Genomic DNA, 18,291 nt, shown 5'->3' with positions numbered 1-18,291 from the left:
ACGAATTAGTAAAAACCTCCATCCTCCCAAGGAACTCTTAAACACCAGCATGTTTTGTAAATACGTGTCTCAAGGATGTGGTGTTAACACTTCACAATTATTTTGTCCATGCCAGAACGAGTTAACGTAGGAGTCTCTGTCCTGGCTTTGAATTTCCTGGCTTTCCCCTGTCTGCGTCATGACATAATTCTTTCCAGCCAGCCTTTTCCTCAGATGTTCAGAGTTAGCGTTGGGATCCCTGCCAGCTCTCCTTCCCAAAACAAACGCAGAGCCTCCTGATGCCAAAGATTCGCCTTCTATTCAATACCCCAGGGACCAAACACTTGGCTTTAGAAGCGCTGCCCCGATTTTCAATTCTGCAGAGGTATATAAAGAAAAACGCAGCTTTATAGAGCCTTGTCTACATTAAAAAAAAAAATCTCGATGGCATGTCCCTACAAGCTGTCCCTCTCCATCAACTGTAAATAGAGCTTCAATTAATTAAGGAGGTTACTTGCTGAGTTAGTACACACAGTTTCAGCAAGCAAAATAAGGCTTATTGCCAAATTACTTTTTCCTAGTGTAATCGTGTCTGCATTAGAGTTTCTGCTAGTGATAAAACCACCCATCCATTATTAAACCACCCTGGTTCCAGTGTAAACCTGGTCTAAAACTAATGCCCTGAAAAGTGATAATATACTAGTCCTGTGTCAGTGTGAAGCTTTTATTTCCCATCAGCATCTCTGGGTTCGCACCTTATCTGCCATTGTAACCTGTGTGCTTTGCTTGGAGGGCTGGGAAGTGCAGAGCTGTTGGTGGCTGATAAGAAATGATTGAATGGAAACGTTGCCATGAGCCATGTAGACAGTGAGATCCACATCCCTATACTGCCTCGAGCATAGAACCAACTGAAATTTGGACGGATTCTTCCTCTCCACTAAGGAATGGGTCCTTCAGGGTCAGGGCAGGTGAACTGTGTGTCTTCTAGCAAGCCAAGGCTGCTGCTGTTTCCTTTTGGAAGGAAAACAAGTAGGTTTCCTCTTTTTGAGGAAACAGGTATATGACTTATGTCAAGTCTGTGCTTAGTGTGCTCCTGAGAGGGGAAAAACATGCAGAGAATAGGAAAGAAATCACCTGTAATAAGCACTATTAAAATGCTTCCAACAAGTACTCTGTTTTAGTTGTTGTTGGGGAGGGTAGGTGGTATAGTGGCTATACTCGATGAACATGGCATGTGCAGACAGTAAATTGAGGGCTGCTACTCACAGATCTTTTTCCAATCCACATTTCTTATGCTTATTAGATTTGATTTATGTCCAGTTTCCAGCAATAAACTTGAGGCGACTCACGTTAATCCCTCAAAACTTTAGGGGCTCTATTGGGTCATTTGAGGAAGGCTTAAATGAAAAAATGTGCCCTACTCCTGCCTCCCTTCCCCTTTCTTGAGTAAGGTTTAGGTCCAGAATCAGCCTAAATTTGTGCATTAGTTTTATTTAAAAGACGTGATTGGGCTAAAAAAAGAATGTGAAAAAATATCACCTAATTAAACTGTACGAAAGTATTTATGATTGAGGCAATATCATTAATACAAATATGTTCCTTCATAAATATTGATTAAATCAACCCAACATCCCAGTTGCGTAACCATTGTCACTGCCATTAACAGATGGAGAAACTAGGGCACAGTTCTGTTGCCCACACAGAGCATCTGCTGCAGATCTAGGAAGAGACTGACCCATCCACAGCCTGGGCTCAGCCATCAGATGCTGGATTCAGATTCTTCATGACAAATATCTGCCTCTAAAAACTGCACCCGGACTGTCACGTTAGGGTGGAAATGCCTCTTTGAAAGGTTAATGTCAAACAGCGTCATTATTAGACAGGGAAACTAAGCAGCAGCATCTCCAAGGAAACCAGCACATATAAGAAGGAGAGAGCAAGGAGATAAAACTTGGAGTTGAAAGAGAAGCTAGAGATGGCAGCCATTCCGATTTTTCCCATTTTTTATATTTCTAGTATGATTTTTCTCTTGTTAAGTTAGATAGCTTTCTGCTGTGAATGTCAGAGCAATTTATTTATAAACAATTAATTTAGCTTTCTATCACTGAAGCATGAAGGACCAAATCTGTGCCTTGGAGTCCTTCCAGCTGTCCCAGGTTTCCACCTGTTTTCCTTCTGGGCAGCAGCAGCCGCCACCAGACTCCAGTGTACATCCCCCCGTCTTTCCCACCTTCTTCAGGTGTGCATCATCGCAATGGCTCTGGCTGTCATTCCATCCACCACTGTAACATTGCTATTTTGGGTACAGGCTGCAGAAGTCCCTTAGAGACAGCAGGAGCACGCATGAATTTGCTTTCAACACCCAGACCCTATGTGAAGGGACAAATTGAGCACAGAGACTCAAGCACTCGGGAGAGTCACAAAGTCATTTGGACTGGAGCAGGATCACGAGACACAGGTCAATGTTTTGCCTTATGAAAAGTACAAAGGTAGTGTATGAAACTTGGGCTTGCAGGTTTTAATCCACCTAAAAGACGGCATTCAGGGCTGTAAGGCTCCCCTAAGAACAAAGTTATGCTGGCTCATAGCTGGAAGACCAGTATTTCTCATTAAACACCCAGTATCAATTCTTATCCCTTGGCATTCTCACCAAAGGGCCAACGTTACACAAGCTGAATAGCTGATAACGCAAGGTGATGCGATTCTAGGGAGTAAAAACTATTCTTAAACTCTTCTTACAGCCAAGGGGTTCGACTTGAACATGTTACTGTGCTTCTATACTTGGTGCTATCAGAGGATGTGCATTTGCACCATAAGAACAACATGCTAATAAAAAAATAAGAGATTTACCCCTTTTCAAATTCCAAAAAATTCACTGCATGGGAAGGAATTCTCCCTACTGAATATGGGTTAGGCTGTCTGGGCTAATTCCCTACTCATATGTGCCTTATTAGAGATTTAAAAAAAACAACTGAAAGCTTAGGCAGTATACTTACAGTGGAACGGGCTCACATGAAAGATGTGTTTTCAGTGAATTTAATGACGTTTGACTTGAATTAATATTGGAGAAATCTAGAAATCAGTAATTTTTTCCCTATTGTTTCTGTGAAACCGTTTAATAATGGCTTTACAGAAGCAGTAATATGTAACTTTAAAAGGGCACTAAAGCTGATTGAAAGCGAGCCAGTGCAGACTGAATTCCTGCTTCCTGCACAACAGCAATAAATCCTCCCTCCACCACTCGGTTCCCTTCGAACCATAGAGTGACAGATCGTCAGATCGCCACGATGACCATAGCTCACCCAAAGCAAGTGTCTTAAGGCTCTGCATTCATGGTTCCCTCAGATTTCCAGTGGCTTGTTCATTGATTTCTCTGCTCCACCCACTCTGGCCATTTTTTGTTGGAGTTTATTTTGTTTGAACCTATTGGGGTTAGTTCATGGAGTGAAATTCAAGTGCAGCCTCTGCATGCCAGTTGTGTAGTAACCCCACTATGAACCAGACAAATCTCTAAGAAGAGGGAGAAATCTCAGTGCAGAGGGCAGAAGAGCAGAGAAAATTATTTTGGAGGAGAGACACATGGAGTCAAGTGCAACAGGAACATGAGCTGCCCAAGGATGCCCCATAAGCCAAGGGCAGAATTGGGAATGGAGCATGTTTCCTAAATCCTCGCCTATCCATCCAATGCTCTCCAACTCATATTGCTTCTGAATAGACACTAACACAATTTTTACCAACATCTCACTCATTTGCAAATGGCACCTACTTCAAAAACAGCGTTTCTATGCTAGGTATCCAGGCCTTAAAATACTACCTAGGTGTGTCAAAACACACCTCTACATAGGCACAGTGAAGATCAAGCAAGGCACAAATTCCTGATCAACAGAGCAGTGATGGAAAAGCCAGATGCAGGGTATGTGCAAGGAGCTACATGAGTGCTGGTTTACTGTCTCTGCAGATCTCAGCAGTGTAACATCCCAGCGCCTTCCCCGTGCTGCCAGCTGTGGCCTGGAGCTTGCGAGATGCTGCAGATATCTCAAAGGGATATCAGCCTCCACAGAACATCCTCACACGGCTCCATTTGGTACAGCCATCAGCAAAGTCTGAGCTCAGATGGTTTTTATACTGTGTGAACTCCAGTAAGGGACACAATTTAGGGAAAATAGCTGCACTGCTATGAGAATATTCATGCCCATTTTCTTGCAACGATGCAAAGGATGTGGCAGAGGGCTGCAAGCACTCGAGGGACTGCCGCTTGAAGGGTGATTTCCTGAAAGCTCAGCCTGATAAAAGCCCATTTGCATGCATTAGTTCTGCCACAGTCATTAAGCAAAGCTGGTAGCAGAGACCCCCACAAAGCAGTGATTTCACTCGCAGGGACTTGATTACAGCAATTCTCCGTACACTCCCAAGGGCGCTCCCACTGCTTTAATACACCAATATTGTTCTAGTATAGACAAAACTAGAAAAGCCATTTTATTCCTATTGGGAAGGCAGAGTCCTGATGTGCTTTAGTCTCTCATTTTCTGTAAGGGGATTTTACCCACTGTTTAGAAATACCATCAGGAAGAAAGTGTCATCTGCTGCTTTTACCTCCACGTTTCAGGGCAGAGTCCACCAACTCTGTCACAACTGATAAATTTCCTTACAAGTGAACAGTGCCCTCCTAGAAACTGCTCCCCTGCTTGCAGCCTCCCCAGGCATTGTCTGTGGCACTACAGCCCCCCTTCCTAAAGCTTAAGCGAGAACACTTGACCACGCCAAAAATCAACCATTATGCCATTGAGTTTGAAGGAGCCAAAAGTTTGTGGCTGGTGTACACAGAAGGCTGGCTGTCACAGAAATCTATGTATCTGGAGAATTTCAGCTATCTAGAAGTATTTATTAACATAGCCTTGCAAGTCTCTAGCTCTTTATGTATGACTTAGATAAACACACAGTGGCAAAGATACAGCAGACACGTCACAGTATCATGTTATTTGCATGACCTTCCTCAAAGAACCGCAGAGCTTTTCTTCTGGCATCGTGGCATTTTATACGACATCTCACCATCAACAAAGAAAACCGCTGTGCCACACTCTTCATGATATTTTTGAGCTCTTCTTAGTCCCGTCCCCCGCAAGGTCTTAGCAAAGATTATTTCTGTTCCCTAACACCGAGGATCACTTATCACCAAGAAGGCTCTGAGCATGTTAGATGATATATGAACACAAAAAGTTTTAAAGAGCTTACAAGTTGAAGATAAGGCAGATAAGAGAGCCCAAGGAAAGGTAGCAGTGGCCTGTGTGGGCGACTGTGGCAGTAACATACCAGCAGCTTAGTCACTGCCAAGTTTTGTCAAAGCAGATACAACTCGCAGTTAACTAATTGCACTTTTTCAGTGCTAAATAACCGAAACAAAGACATTCAAGATCATTATTTTAGTATGATATGTGGCAGAGGATCATGCCACCAACTTCTGATTTATTACTAGTTTCATCACATCAAGGGTTTTACTCAAGCCCCCAGCTTTCAGGAGCCTTCCTTCCAAAACCAGACATATCTGTAACTCACAGGGGTGTAAAGGACAGCTTGAAAACAAAACCTGGGTTCACCCTCAAGAGTTTAGAAACTGAAAGAAAAACCACTAATCGTTCTAGCTGCTTTTTTAAAAAATACAAATAGAATCATATAATGATTTGGGTTGGAAGGGGACCTTAAAGATCATCTAGTTCCAATCCCCCTGCCACGGGGGGAGGTTGGAATAAAAAGATACTCCATATCTTGAGATTTCTTTGCCAGTGTCAGGATGCTCTGCAGGCTGATGCATAAATCAGCACGTCTGGGGATGTAGCACAGGCAGCTGTTTACTACCCAGCTGGAGTACAAACCATGCAATCCAGCTGACAGCTTTGTTCACTTGTGGTTCCAATTCACTGCAGTTTATTTCTGGAAGTATTTAAAATGCCTGCCCTGAAGGCGTTAGGACCACTGCATCCAGTGAGTCATCCCCTATACCTGACGTAGACGGGCAATAAATCTCACCATGTTTACTAAAGCTTTCTATAGGACTTTGCAGGTACTTTGCATCAAGATGATGTAAAATAGCATATGGGACAGACACCTGCAACGGCGCGGGTTCAAGGCTATTTTTCCCTTAATAGCCAGTTAAAATCCACCACTTACCAAGTACCACACACAGTAACTCAAGCACTATCTAGAGGGACACAGTAACTCGGCATTAAGCATCCCATCTTAGGATTTCAGAAAACAGATTTCAGTCTTTTGCTGAATCATGGACATGTTTGGGTAGAACAAACCAACTTAAGCCACAAATTCCCTGCAGCCAAATTAGTTTAAAAAAGCTGGTTTGGCCCCTGGTGCCAGAGTGCCCATGCTAGCACCCGGGCCGGTGCCTCCCCAGCTTCTCAGGTGGGTTTTGCAGGCCAGGCTGACAGAGAGCAGGAGCTGATGTGGCTCTGCTCAGGAACATCTACACTTCAGTGGCTACAAGATCAACATCCTTCTTGTCTCTGCCTCTTTGTGCTTCACTTGCAGGACAAAAACATTTCCCTTCCTTTCAAGAAAAGGGAACTGAAGCCTATCAAGGGCCAAGAGAGAGAAACCCAGCAAGACATGGAAGAAACTTCTTGTCCAAAAAGGCCTTTAGTTTATAGTTCCTAAATTATGGGAAGAATAACAGGAGCTGATGCAGATAACATTAGATTTACTGGAGATGCAATAACACCCTTCACATGGCCCAAGGAGAGATCAGCTGGAACATGATACAACTGAAGGAAGGCTCGGTGGCAAGAGGCAGGGTCAGACACATGGAAACACACATTGAAAGCCAGGACACAGGTCACACACACTGCAGAGGGTCAGAAATTCCTGTTTCAGCGAGGCGGATGGCGGCAATGACACGCATATCGCATTACTGGTGAATTTACCCCAGTTCACGCTTTCCCTTGGGCAGGAGGCATGGTACCCAGCTTTTTCAGGAAGCATATTGTGTCCTGTGTCAGGGCATTTGTGTGAGGCAAGGGGTACTCTGCCCCCCAAGAGCAGAGCTCATGTTCTACCTACGGAAAAAAAAGCGCCAAGACAGGATTGGCACTGCCCCCTCGGGAGCTTACAGACAATATGGAAAGTATTAAATTCTGATGGAAGCAGCAGCTGGCTTCTGCCAGAAAGGCACTATCTCTATCCTTTTAAAGTCCTTAGCATTTCTTTTCTCACTGGAGACGTAAACAGCCTACCAAGGTCATTTGCACTGTACTGACTAGGACCAGTGCCGAGGCTGCAGGGCAGCACGGCTCGGCCCGTCAGGGTGGGATGCTTTGACAACCACTCTGTTCCTGCGAAAATAACAGTAGCAAGCACGACTCGAGATTAAACCAAGGGCTTTCTTCAGTGCCTGAGTGGATAACAGCGTCACTGCTTCCGACTGCCAGTGGGCTGCAAGGCAGCAGCAGCGTAAATGGAAATGAGCGTCTTTATGGATGGCAGGCAGGACTGCAAGCCTGTATCAATGCAGAACACAGCTGAACATAAAATGACCCCCTTGGCAATGGCACCATATCAAATAAATCAGCGTCTCAACTTACCTTGTGAATGTGTTATCCTTCTGCAAACGGAGAGTAAACATAGCAGACGAGGCAAGCTGATCAGCAGAAACCGGAGCTCCGAGGCAAGGTCCCCTTACACAACAGTAGTCCTTTTCCCCGGCAGGTCAGAGGAGTTTTCGTAGGCAGAGACGAGCCCCTTTGCCCAGCGGGTGCTGGGGGAGCCCTGCTGCATCACCACCAGCCGGATGGGAGGCTGGGTGTCTGCAGGGACCTCAGGAGCATATTCCTTGCTGGGATCCTTCCCCCTGCAGTCATAGAGCACGCAGGAGATCAGGAAAACCAGAAGCAAAATAACATAACTAGCTACCAGAATGATAAGATTCAAGGTAACAGGGTCAATCTCCAAGTAAAACTCCATTTGGTCCCATACTACTGAGTGCAAACCCAGAGAATGAAGTTTCATATGCACGAGTGAGCAAGCGCTAACTGATCAGAATAGATGTATTGGCTTTGCGGTAAAAATACATTAATCCTCAGGTCTCCTGTAGCAATGGATTTCCCCGAACTGGATGATTAAAGCAGCTCAGTTTAATAACTTAAGCTCCTTCTTTTAATGCCACGTTGCCTACAGTGGCAGAAGCTAAATTTGAATGCTACATTGGCAGGAAAACATCCCCCTTGCTCAGGGACTATCTCTTTCCTTGAAGGGCAGGTACCAAACTGGGTTTCCTCTAAGGGCATTTTGCAGAACCTCCCTTTTACAAGTGGGTTTGGGCTTGTCAGCTGAAGAAAACTGAGCTGGGTAATTAGTTAACAAATACAGAAATAAATTAGAAAGTCATTTGCAAGGTAACTCTTCTCAAAATCTGACGAGCCTGATTCTGATTTCGACTGAAAACTTTTTGCCCTACCACAGTGCTATAGCAGGGCTTTTAAAGTGAATTGAAGGCTTTTATTACCCACTTCCATGTCAGGATTACTGGGACACGTCACACCACCATATCACATGGTGCCCAGCCAGTCCTTGCACAAACTGAGCTGTAGAATCCTGCTTCCTGCAGGCTGCCCTGTCCCTGTTGAGTCCCTCTCACGCCAGAAGGCGCAACATGACCGCAGCACTTCTGTAGCCTGGGCACCACTGATTTCCTTTTTCCTATGAGGACCCTCTGCTTGCTAAAGAAAGGTCAAGTTCGTGATATGGCTGTCCCCTGCCGGGAAGCAGTGCCAGGCTGCCCAGCCCCAAAACTCACAAGTATTTTTCGCATCTTCCAGATTTACATCTTTGAAGCTGATGAGCGAGTAGGGACACAGGTATAGCTGCCACACACTGCCTACACAGCACTTGTTTCCCTAGAAAACCATGCTAGAGAGATCATTCCTCCTCCTCAAAAAAAAAATGTACCGCTCTATAAGATACCAGGAGGGCAGACGGGAAGGGCAGGAGGTGATAACAAAGAGCATCACAGACCCTACATCAGCACACTTGCCGCTTCCACGCAAAACTCCAAGGTTTTGGTCAGCATTACAGCACAGGAGGGGTTTAGGAAGAGATTAGGCTGTCCCAGCTCTTAGCACTGCCGGAGCTGTGGAAAAGGGCTTTACGTGTCAGCAGGAATCCGATCCGGCGTGTCTAAGCTGTGAGTAAGAAATATGTCATGGGGCCATCCTGCTGCCACAGACCTTGACACATGCCACTTGTTTTAAGGCCAACATCATCTGCATCTCCCTCCATCTGCCCTCCCGGCTGTCTTTAGCCGAGAGGTTCGTATCAAGAAGTAATCCCAAGCGTGGCATTGCAGGAGGCACGATTAGAGGGAAGGAGGGAACCCCACAGCACCAAGGGTGCACATTGCATGACCCTCCCGTCATGTGTCTGTTGCACATCGTGTGCCACATCTCAAGCAGACCAGGCATTTGGCTGTTTGATGCCATTTAGATGGGACGGAGATTTTTCAAGACAGGCTAAGGCTTTTGATTGTGCACTTCCCCTCCAAAGCAACAACAATCGGAGCTGGGACTTGGTTCCAGTGCTTGCTGCGAAACGGAAAGCCTTTTGAAAATCCCTCCAAAATGCCTCAGAAGCACAAGCACCTTTGAAAGGCAATAGGGTTTGTGGTCTTAAATTTCAATCCTGTTCCAGCACAAAACGTTAGTAAAAAAGTAGTAAATATGGTATGGCTCACATGTTGAGAGAGATATGGGATTTTACGTTAAAGTCTTTTAAAGTAGTCCTCAAATGGCAGCCTGGATTCTGAAAACTCAGCACTGTACTTGCACAAGAAAGTTTTTGGGATTTTTCTCCCTTGCATTTATTTAGTACCAGCAAGTTTGCCAAACCTGAATTGTCTCCTCTAAAGTCCTCCACGCTAACAGCTTGGTTTCAGATTTCTAACACTGCAGCTGCAAGATACATGACATCAAGTGTTTAATTTAGATAGACATCATGGCAGCTTTTAGGGGGACTTTTGAAAAGGTAAAATCAGGGACTACATTACTGCACCACCCTCTGCGTTGCTGCAGATGCTCTCTTGGAGAGAGAAAAGCCTCCGCATTTCTACATCTCCACAGCTTCTCAAAACACTGCCTTAGAGTGGAAATGCATTATACTTTCAAAACACCTCCTGAAGGCTGTACCCAGGGCCTGGTTTGCAGCAAGATCTCGGATTTACACTTTTGTTGTATTCCCAGGAGCCCTATTCTTTAGCCAGAGCTGCTCACAGCAGCCTGTGTCTGGAGTCAGTGTGCTGAAAACTGAAGTCCATAAGGGGATTTGACCTTGATACCATCACTTATCCCCTCCTCCCAGTCCACATCCACAGCAAACCATAGGCATTCACTGTTTCATATTCCTGTGCCCCAGAATTTCCAGGGTCTAATACTGCCCGCCAGCACCCCTGTCCCAGGAGCAGGAACATGACACCACCTCATGAACTTCATTTGCCTACACACTGGGGCTTTTTATAGCAGAGCCTTACTCCAGCAAGCTGGCAGTACTCCCGGGATCAGCGTCCCGGAGTCCTCCCCTGCCCGACACTGCTCCCTCCTGCCCATCCTGCAGCCACAGCTGACAATCCTCCACCAGCCTTCACCATCTCACCTCCTCACACTGTTTGCACCTGTACCTTTTTCTTCAGAAAAATCTTTCAAATCCTGTTTGCTTCTGCTCTGATGGAGTCCTGACAGCTCCCCCAGCACTGTAGTGAACAGATACACGTGTCCCCTGGGCAAACGAGGGTCTCGGGAGCTTTGGAGGACTGGGAATACCCAAGTGAGTTGTGCATGTGCTTCCCCAGGCAGAGCTGAGAACCCAGCTGACGGTCAAGGCGAAGCGCTGCCCTGCAGTTGTGCAGGCTGGCTCTGGCAGTGACATGCGAGATGGTGCTGGTGGGTCCCACTTTCCTCAGACATCCAAAACTTCTCTCTGCTATAATTGGCTCGAAGGCCAGATCAGCTCTGCCACTGGCTGCACCAGAGTGCAGAGATGGTGGGTTGCACAACAGCTCCAATATATCCTCTAAAAGTGGATTAGCTGGAGTCCACTGTTTGTTTATTCCACTATTCCATTATGAAATGTTTGACAAAAAGCCTACCCCAAGGACCAGAGCTCCCAGCTGGAGGCTCAAGGCCACCAGCTGCCCGTAATGCAACTTGACACTCAGTTCTTTCCTCATTTTTTTTTCCCCCCTCTTATTTTGCCCACCTTAATTTATAAACACTTCTAGACAGAATGCACCTCTTCTTCTGCAAGCACCCAGTTCAACTGAGATGAGAGAATAAAATGTACATAACAGAAAATTACATATTTTTTATGATTTTTTGCTTGAAGCTATTGTACAGTGAATTTCATAGTACAAAAGTTTAGAGGTTATTAAAACCAGCAAAGTACTTCTCTATGATCAGAAAAAAAAACCCAGATTTTAAAAAGGAAAGTCTTGGGAAGAGGTTCTAGTGGGAGAAAGCTACAAGTGCTCTGTTTTGAGAGCAACAACAGCACGAGTAGCAAAGGGATTGCAGGCAGTGACTGAAGAAAAGAAATCAATCTGCAGGAAACTACAGCTTCATCTCATCTAATGCAGGAGTTAAATAACAGGTCCCTCCCGTGCTGGCTCTTTCTGACAATGGCAGGTCAGGGCTGATCACACAAGCATTTCAGCTGGCAGATCCAAGACACAGCAGCTCAGAAGCGCGACACAATGCATGGAGATGGATGTACACAGCAGAACATCTGAAAGGGACCAGGCTCTGCTGGACTCAACTGTATGAAAGCAAAAAGCAGCTTCCAGTTCTGGTGGTTCCCAGATGAAGCCTGAGTAGCCAGTGTGCTGGCAGAGCCTCATGTGCTGCGGAAAATGCTGCTCCATACACCTGGCATAGCTGACCCAATTCCAGCCGGCTACACCTTGGAGCTGCAGACCACTGAGACAGCCATCACTGCCAGGCTTGATTGGCTTAATTGTGATGTCATTGCTAAAAATAGCCCCTATAGGACATAAATCACTTCAGTCCTGGTGCAGTCTGAAAGAAGAGGGGAACACAGATGACAGAAATCCCAGCACATTTCAAAAATGAATGGCCTGACAGAGTATCAGAAAGGACAGAACTACCTCCCAGATAACGCCTTGTCCTGCCTTGTGTATCTGCTGCTCGGTACGGCAAAGATAGACATTTACAGGCTGCAGGCAGCTGCCTGCAACCATTGCCTTCCTCATCCAAGAAGTCATGACATAAGAGGAAAACTGCAGAGATTTAAGGACACTGGGGAAGACCCCGGTGTGACCAGGAACCAAACTCTGGTAACTCCAATACCTGCAGTCCAACTCACGACAAATCCAACGAAAGCACATTCGCTGTGCGCATCATGTGCGGATACCAGTGGCAGGAGCACAGCCACAGAGCTCCTCCCTGGAGCACCTCTGGGGTGCTACAGACACCCACGTAGTCAGCATCCAGTGTTTGTAAGAGGGACACACACAAGTATGCTTAGCCTATGGCTTTTGGGGTATCACCTCCCTCTAGCACAAGCTCTGCTGGGGTGGAAGAGGGCTCAGACCCCCTCCCTCACTCTGGGTACGGCAGTGGCCTGTCCTGCAGGGAGCTGCTCGCCCAGGTCTCCCCTACTACCTGTTTTCTGTAGCGCAGGACGTAATTTAACGTATTTGAGAACTTTAGTGAAAGGGGACTGGAACTGACCAGTGCCACGAAAAATAACAAGGGAGAAGGGATAGGGAGGAGCCCAGCAGCACCCGGACCCGCGGCCCAGGAGGCAGCACAAGGTGACATCGCGACTTCACGCCCTCGGTTCCCTGCGGGCGTCTCTCAGCTTCCGTGTTACCAGGCCATGAGCACAGCGTCACACACGCCGAACACGAGCTGGCCACACGTAGGTGCTGTTGCTTTCCTTATGAAAGCATCCAAAAATCCCCGGGAGCAGCGAGCAGCTGCCGGACCCGGCAGGTGGCACCGGCGGGCACGGGCAGCGCCCGGCACCGGGCTGCCGAGCAGGGGCTGCGGTCCGGGCACAGCACCGCGTGCTGGGGAGGAGACCGCTGCTTTTTTAAGCTCTTTTGGTCAGTGGTGTCGCTCCGTTGTCAGCGACTGAAGAGAGGAGGAGTTCGCCCTGTTACTGCTCAGACTTTGTAGTACGCACCATCTCAGGAAGAATTTGAGCACAGGGGTTAAAGCGTTTCCTGCTCGAGAGGTGCATTTGTTACCTGTTTGATCTCTGCAGCATTGGAAAACAGCTATTAAAATGCTACTTTTGAGAAAGGGATAAAAATTCAAGAAAGGAAATAAAAAGGAAAAATACAAAATAATCATTATGGTACAGAATAAGTCTACTTAGTTATTTGCATTGCAGTTCTCTCCTAAGACCCTAAACCCACAAATACACTTGTCTGAAACATCCACCTTGAAGACTATGAGTAGTCCTACAGAGGTGAAAGAGACAGCTGGCACTTCAGGTTAAGCATATCCTGAATTACACTGGAAAAAAGGCAGAAGCTCAAAACAAAGACTAAAGTCTTACCATATTTAGTACTGCTCAGGAATATCACCTGCATAGCCTCAGCTCCTCTCCCCAAAAGCTTAGACACCATTGCTACCACCTTCATAAAAACACTCCTCATCTAAAGCCCTTCATACCCAGCAGGGCAGCATACTGACTTAAATCCAATTTCCTTTATCTGCAAATCAACTTACTAGAAAAGTCTCAGCTGGAGAGGATTTTGTCTTCAGTGAAATAAAACCAGTTGCCATGAGGTGGCAGATGCTGATCAGCTATGTTTCTCCTTGCTTTTCCTTTGTCTCAGGGCTCCAGGTGAGATGTGTTCCTCAATTCCATGGCCCAGCTGAGATGTATCAAATAGAAATGAGGTGCTGATGTTTACTCCTGTTCAAGCTTCCTGCTGGCAGCTCTGCTGTCATTAGGGCTGGCTCTATTTAGTGCTGCAAGAAGCAAAACCCAAAAGGATCTGATTTTGTGCTGTGACGTTTGCTTTGGATATGGATTTTGCAAGCAAAAACTTAGCTTTCCTGTAGAGGAGTGTGCACAAGTCTAGGATGACACATGACAAAGGGACTGAGGGGTCAGAGAGCTCAACCCTAGCCAGGGGGTTCATGAGATGTGACAACCAGGCAGCACTCCTTTTCATGATCTCCAGTACGAATGTAATTCAAATGATGCTGAACATTCATATAGAGTAGTTTAAAATCTAATTGACTTTTTTATTAACCAGGAAGACAGATTTGATGTGAAACGTAAACCCCATCACTTGATTTTTGAAGTGGTTCAAATCTTCATGTGAGATAAATGTCTGTAACTTTATCAACGTAATGGGGCTGATATCAACAGAGCATGGGTGCGTTTTAGCCAGTACTACTCTGTAGGGTGAGAGCCTAGAGAGGACAAATACCCGAAGAAAGGGAACATGCTTATTTTTCATCTCTAGGCAACCTTCCAATGAGAGCTTGACTACCTCAAACTGTGGCAAATCTAGTTCGATGTGCTGTGAAATATTTAGTCAGTCCACTTGTCCTCAGCTGCTTAAGAAACATACGCAAATGTCAATGCCTTCTCATTATTAATGGTGAAATGACTTAAAAACAGGAGGAAGGTAATTAAAATGTTTGATATAGAATGCAAGTCTCCTGGAATGGGTCACGCATGGGTAAAGCAGGCTCTAATTGGGTTTTGATTCTGCTGGAGCCGGGCTGCTCACTTGGTTTGTCTTATGTCCCATACCATATCTTCTGCAAGAGCTAATCAAGATAATGCAGATATAAAATCAGAGCGATATTGACATGGTTGCATCAAATTCAGTGAATCTTCTTTTTCTTACCCCATCTGAGATTACTGTCAAACTCAAAATTATACCACATAAACCATCCATCCTTTCCACTGTTCTGACTTGGTGCTGCACAATAACTTTAGCCATGTCCTTAAGGATATGCTTCCCTTATTTCCCTGGCACTGAAGTACATGCTCATATGGGTTGCCAAATTGAGATGGATTTAAGCCCACGGAGCATTCAGCTCAGGCATGTATGTGTAGCTGAACTTGGGCTATTAACTACATTGTGCCTCCCAGAAATACAATTATTATCATAGGTAGTAAAGCACTGAGTACGAGAAATCACAAAATGAGAGCGGTAGCCTCTTGTTTTAGAGCGCTACAGCTTCTTGTTTTATTGCTTATGAAGATTAAGGGCTATATTCTTTCCTTCCTCATTCCCAGTAAATGAGGATTTTGCCGATCTGGCTCCCTGTGGCTGGACCAGCTGGAGCATGTTAGCAAAAGGCACTTGGTGCCCCGAGAGCTGGGGGTGTGCTGGGGGCAGTAACTTCTTCACCAGCACAACTGCGGCCTGGAAGAGGAAAATAGGTGCCAGCACACTTCCGTGATCTCCCAGAAAAGTCAGATGCTGAAGACATACAGGAGAAACTCCAGTCCCCAGGCTGAGAGAGGGAAGGTGAGGAACTGAAGGCTCCAACTTTTGGCAGCGCTGCATGCCAGTTTCTGCCATTGCAGACAGAGCTGCTGAACAGTTCCCCCGTTCTGTTTGAACAAAACCTGTACGTCTTTCCTCAGAGTGACACGTGTGTGTTTGCCTCTCTTTCTGTTTGCCTTGGATAAACGTCCATGGGATGGGATGTAAGGAATACATCACTATTCCTGGGGCATGTTTGAGTGCTGCTGTGATCATGTTACAAATCTGCAGGCAATAAATCAGTTTTGCTTCTGAATTCAATCTGCTTTTTCTTGATTTGCTTTCAAGACTCTGCTACTTTGGGACAATTAGTGACACGTAGTTACTTTTCAAGGAACCAGAAGACTTTTATGAGCTGGGAATAGGTAGAGGCTTTTTGCCCAAGTGTGCTGGTTCTCAGGCAGAACAAAACGCAAGAGCAGCTGAAGTGGCTCTGCAAAACCAGTGGTCTCCGTCTCTGACTCCTGACCACTGCGTTGTTGAATATGATGTTGAGTGAAGAAGACAGAGAGGAGTTGAATGATGAGAAGAGGAAGGGTTCTCTAAAAATAACTTGTCAAAATCTGCCTAAGAAGGTTTACAGCATGCTCTGCTCAATTCAGCTGGGGTGCAACTGGAGAGAAAAAACCCTGTGATTTCCTGAAGCAGCTTTTCTTGTTTGTTTTGATTTCTCAGACTTCTCGCTAAGATCTCTGCAAACCTATGTCACATCCTGTGTGAAGGCAGCAAATAAAGTGAACTCTGAATTTTGCTTTTTTAGAGTTTTTCAGGGAATACAGGCCTCCCTCAAAAGAGGATACTTGAATACCAGTCAGACACCTGGTGAACAAACCAGCTGTTCACAGCTGTTCTTTCCATCTCTTTTCATTGTTTGCAGAAACAATGAAGTGATCGAGGACTAAGAGAGTTGAACCGATGAAAAAAAGAGACCCAAGTGCCAAGCTCTTTAGTACTCTTTGTAAAACCCAAATAAATGGAAAAATAAATCAAGCTTAGACATCAACAGGAAATTGAAAAGTTACATCAATGGAAGGACAGAAATGTATACGTCAATCATTTGGCTGGAGATGTTGTGGTATAAACAGATTTTTATCACGTATAGTTCTATTCAAATAATTATGTCCTGGATTTCTTTTATAAAAGTACACAGAGTACAATTTTGCCAACGAGCCTCTGAGATCAAATACGAAAAACAGAGCAAGACTGGCTTTGCTGTCCCTGATTTCAAGTTTATAAAGTTTTTAAAGCATCAGTTTAATTCAGAAAAATAGAAAAGGCTTATACCTAATCCTCAGTCAAGGCTGCAGGACTTGTTCAATGCCTGCAGCTAGGCACATGTCTACATGGGAGTTGGACTAGATGACCTTTAAAGGTCCCTTCCGACCCAAACTATTCTGTGACTCTATGTTTTTCTGAATAGAGATGGACTCCTTGAACTCTGCCATTCCCACTATGTTCAAACCTAATCAGCATTGTCACCTCTCTTTTCTCTCCTTCACAGCAACCTGCATGTCTTTCCATTAGTTCTTTTGTCCACAGGGAAGGGTGAAATGTGACAGCAGGCTGTCACCATCCCAGTGCCCCGAGCTCTCGTTCCCATCCCCGCACCTCGCGGCTGACGCACGAGGTCAGCCTGACGCCACCTCCATCGCAGGGACGCGGGCTCTCCTCACGGGAACCACGGGAACCACGCCGCCCTCGGGCGCCGATAACGGACCCTTGAGGACAAAGCTTTTGCCTTCCTTTTGAGATGTAAGATATCGGGATACAAACAGTAATAAATAACTGATGCGTCAGTCTGAACTGAATCCTGTTCCCCTGCCTCACCCACTTCCACTCTGTTTACCATGAGGCCTTTTTTTTCTCCCTCTGCTTCTTCCACACCCACCTTTTTACTTGGTATTTCTTTGGACAAAAGCAGAACTCCAGTCTGCAGTAAGGGGCTTTTTCTGGGAGCTTTTCATCTCTGACAAGGAGGAAACCACATCCCCATGCTGTTGAGAGGTTTGGGCATCTGATCTCCTCCTTCCAGCCTTCCTCCTGCCACTTGGGCTCTCCTTCTTGTCTAGACCCATCAGTTATACTGCAGTCAGTCCTGCCATGTTCCCTGGGTTTCTTTCTTGGCACCAGGCATCGTTTTGTGCTGCAAATTTAGCCCAAATCATTTTTGCATTGTTCTCTCCCGGCTGCTATCTTATCACTGCTGCATTGTTCCTTTCTGGCTTCCTCTGTGGTTCCTATCTGTCTTCTGGCTCTTTGTGTATCACTGTAGGCTTAGCTTCAGTCAAGATTTGATGTAATTCATCAGACATCTTGTTACTGCTAATTCATAACATTCTGGTTTCACTCTGTTCCTGTGAATGTGTTTCAAACTCTGTGAGTGAAAACTCAGCTGAACTCAAGTCAAATGCATCCTTCAACTGACCAAAAAGCCTTGAGCTGAAGTGGAAGTCAAGGTGGTGGGAGGGTGACCATGAAAATGTTCACAAACACAACATGAAATGAGGACTTGTTTGCCCTGAGCTTTCCCCAGAGCCATGGAACTGAGCCCAGCTGGACGAGACCCCTGTGATGCTCTACAGACCTGTTTGTGTGAACTCCTGCCAAAATACGGTTCTGTTTTGAAATCCGGCACTGCTCAGGGTTTTACACGATTTGTTGAAAAATCAGTTCAATAGCCATAGTTCTGATTGAGCTCTACACAGATACTTTGGGTTTCTTACCCCTAAAAATGGCTATATTAACACTTTCATATATTGGTAGAACACAAATGAGATCCA

General features: G+C 45.6%; 1 protein-coding gene across 1 annotated transcript; it reads right to left on the bottom strand.

Annotated features, from left to right (window-relative positions):
• Window positions 1–7,659: 7,659 nt before the first annotated feature.
• SMIM36 (small integral membrane protein 36) lies at window positions 7,660–7,989 on the bottom strand. The gene has a single exon (XM_086624272.1). The coding sequence runs from the start codon at window positions 7,987–7,989 to the stop codon at window positions 7,660–7,662; it is 330 nt and encodes a 109-aa protein (XP_086480398.1).
• Between the last annotated feature and the right edge of the window lie 10,302 nt (window positions 7,990–18,291).

The sequence above is a fragment of the Tauraco erythrolophus genome, chromosome 20, assembly GCF_009769465.1.
Source record: "Tauraco erythrolophus isolate bTauEry1 chromosome 20, bTauEry1.pri, whole genome shotgun sequence".
NCBI lineage: Eukaryota > Metazoa > Chordata > Aves > Musophagiformes > Musophagidae > Tauraco > Tauraco erythrolophus.
The sequence above is the reverse complement of the archived record's forward strand: the minus strand, read 5'-3'. Positions and strand labels throughout refer to the sequence as shown.

Bases quoted from the DNA above. Each gene is read 5' to 3' on its own strand.
- SMIM36 (XM_086624272.1), bottom strand. From the start codon at position 7,989: ATGAAACTTCATTCTCTGGGTTTGCACTCAGTAGTATGGGACCAAATG.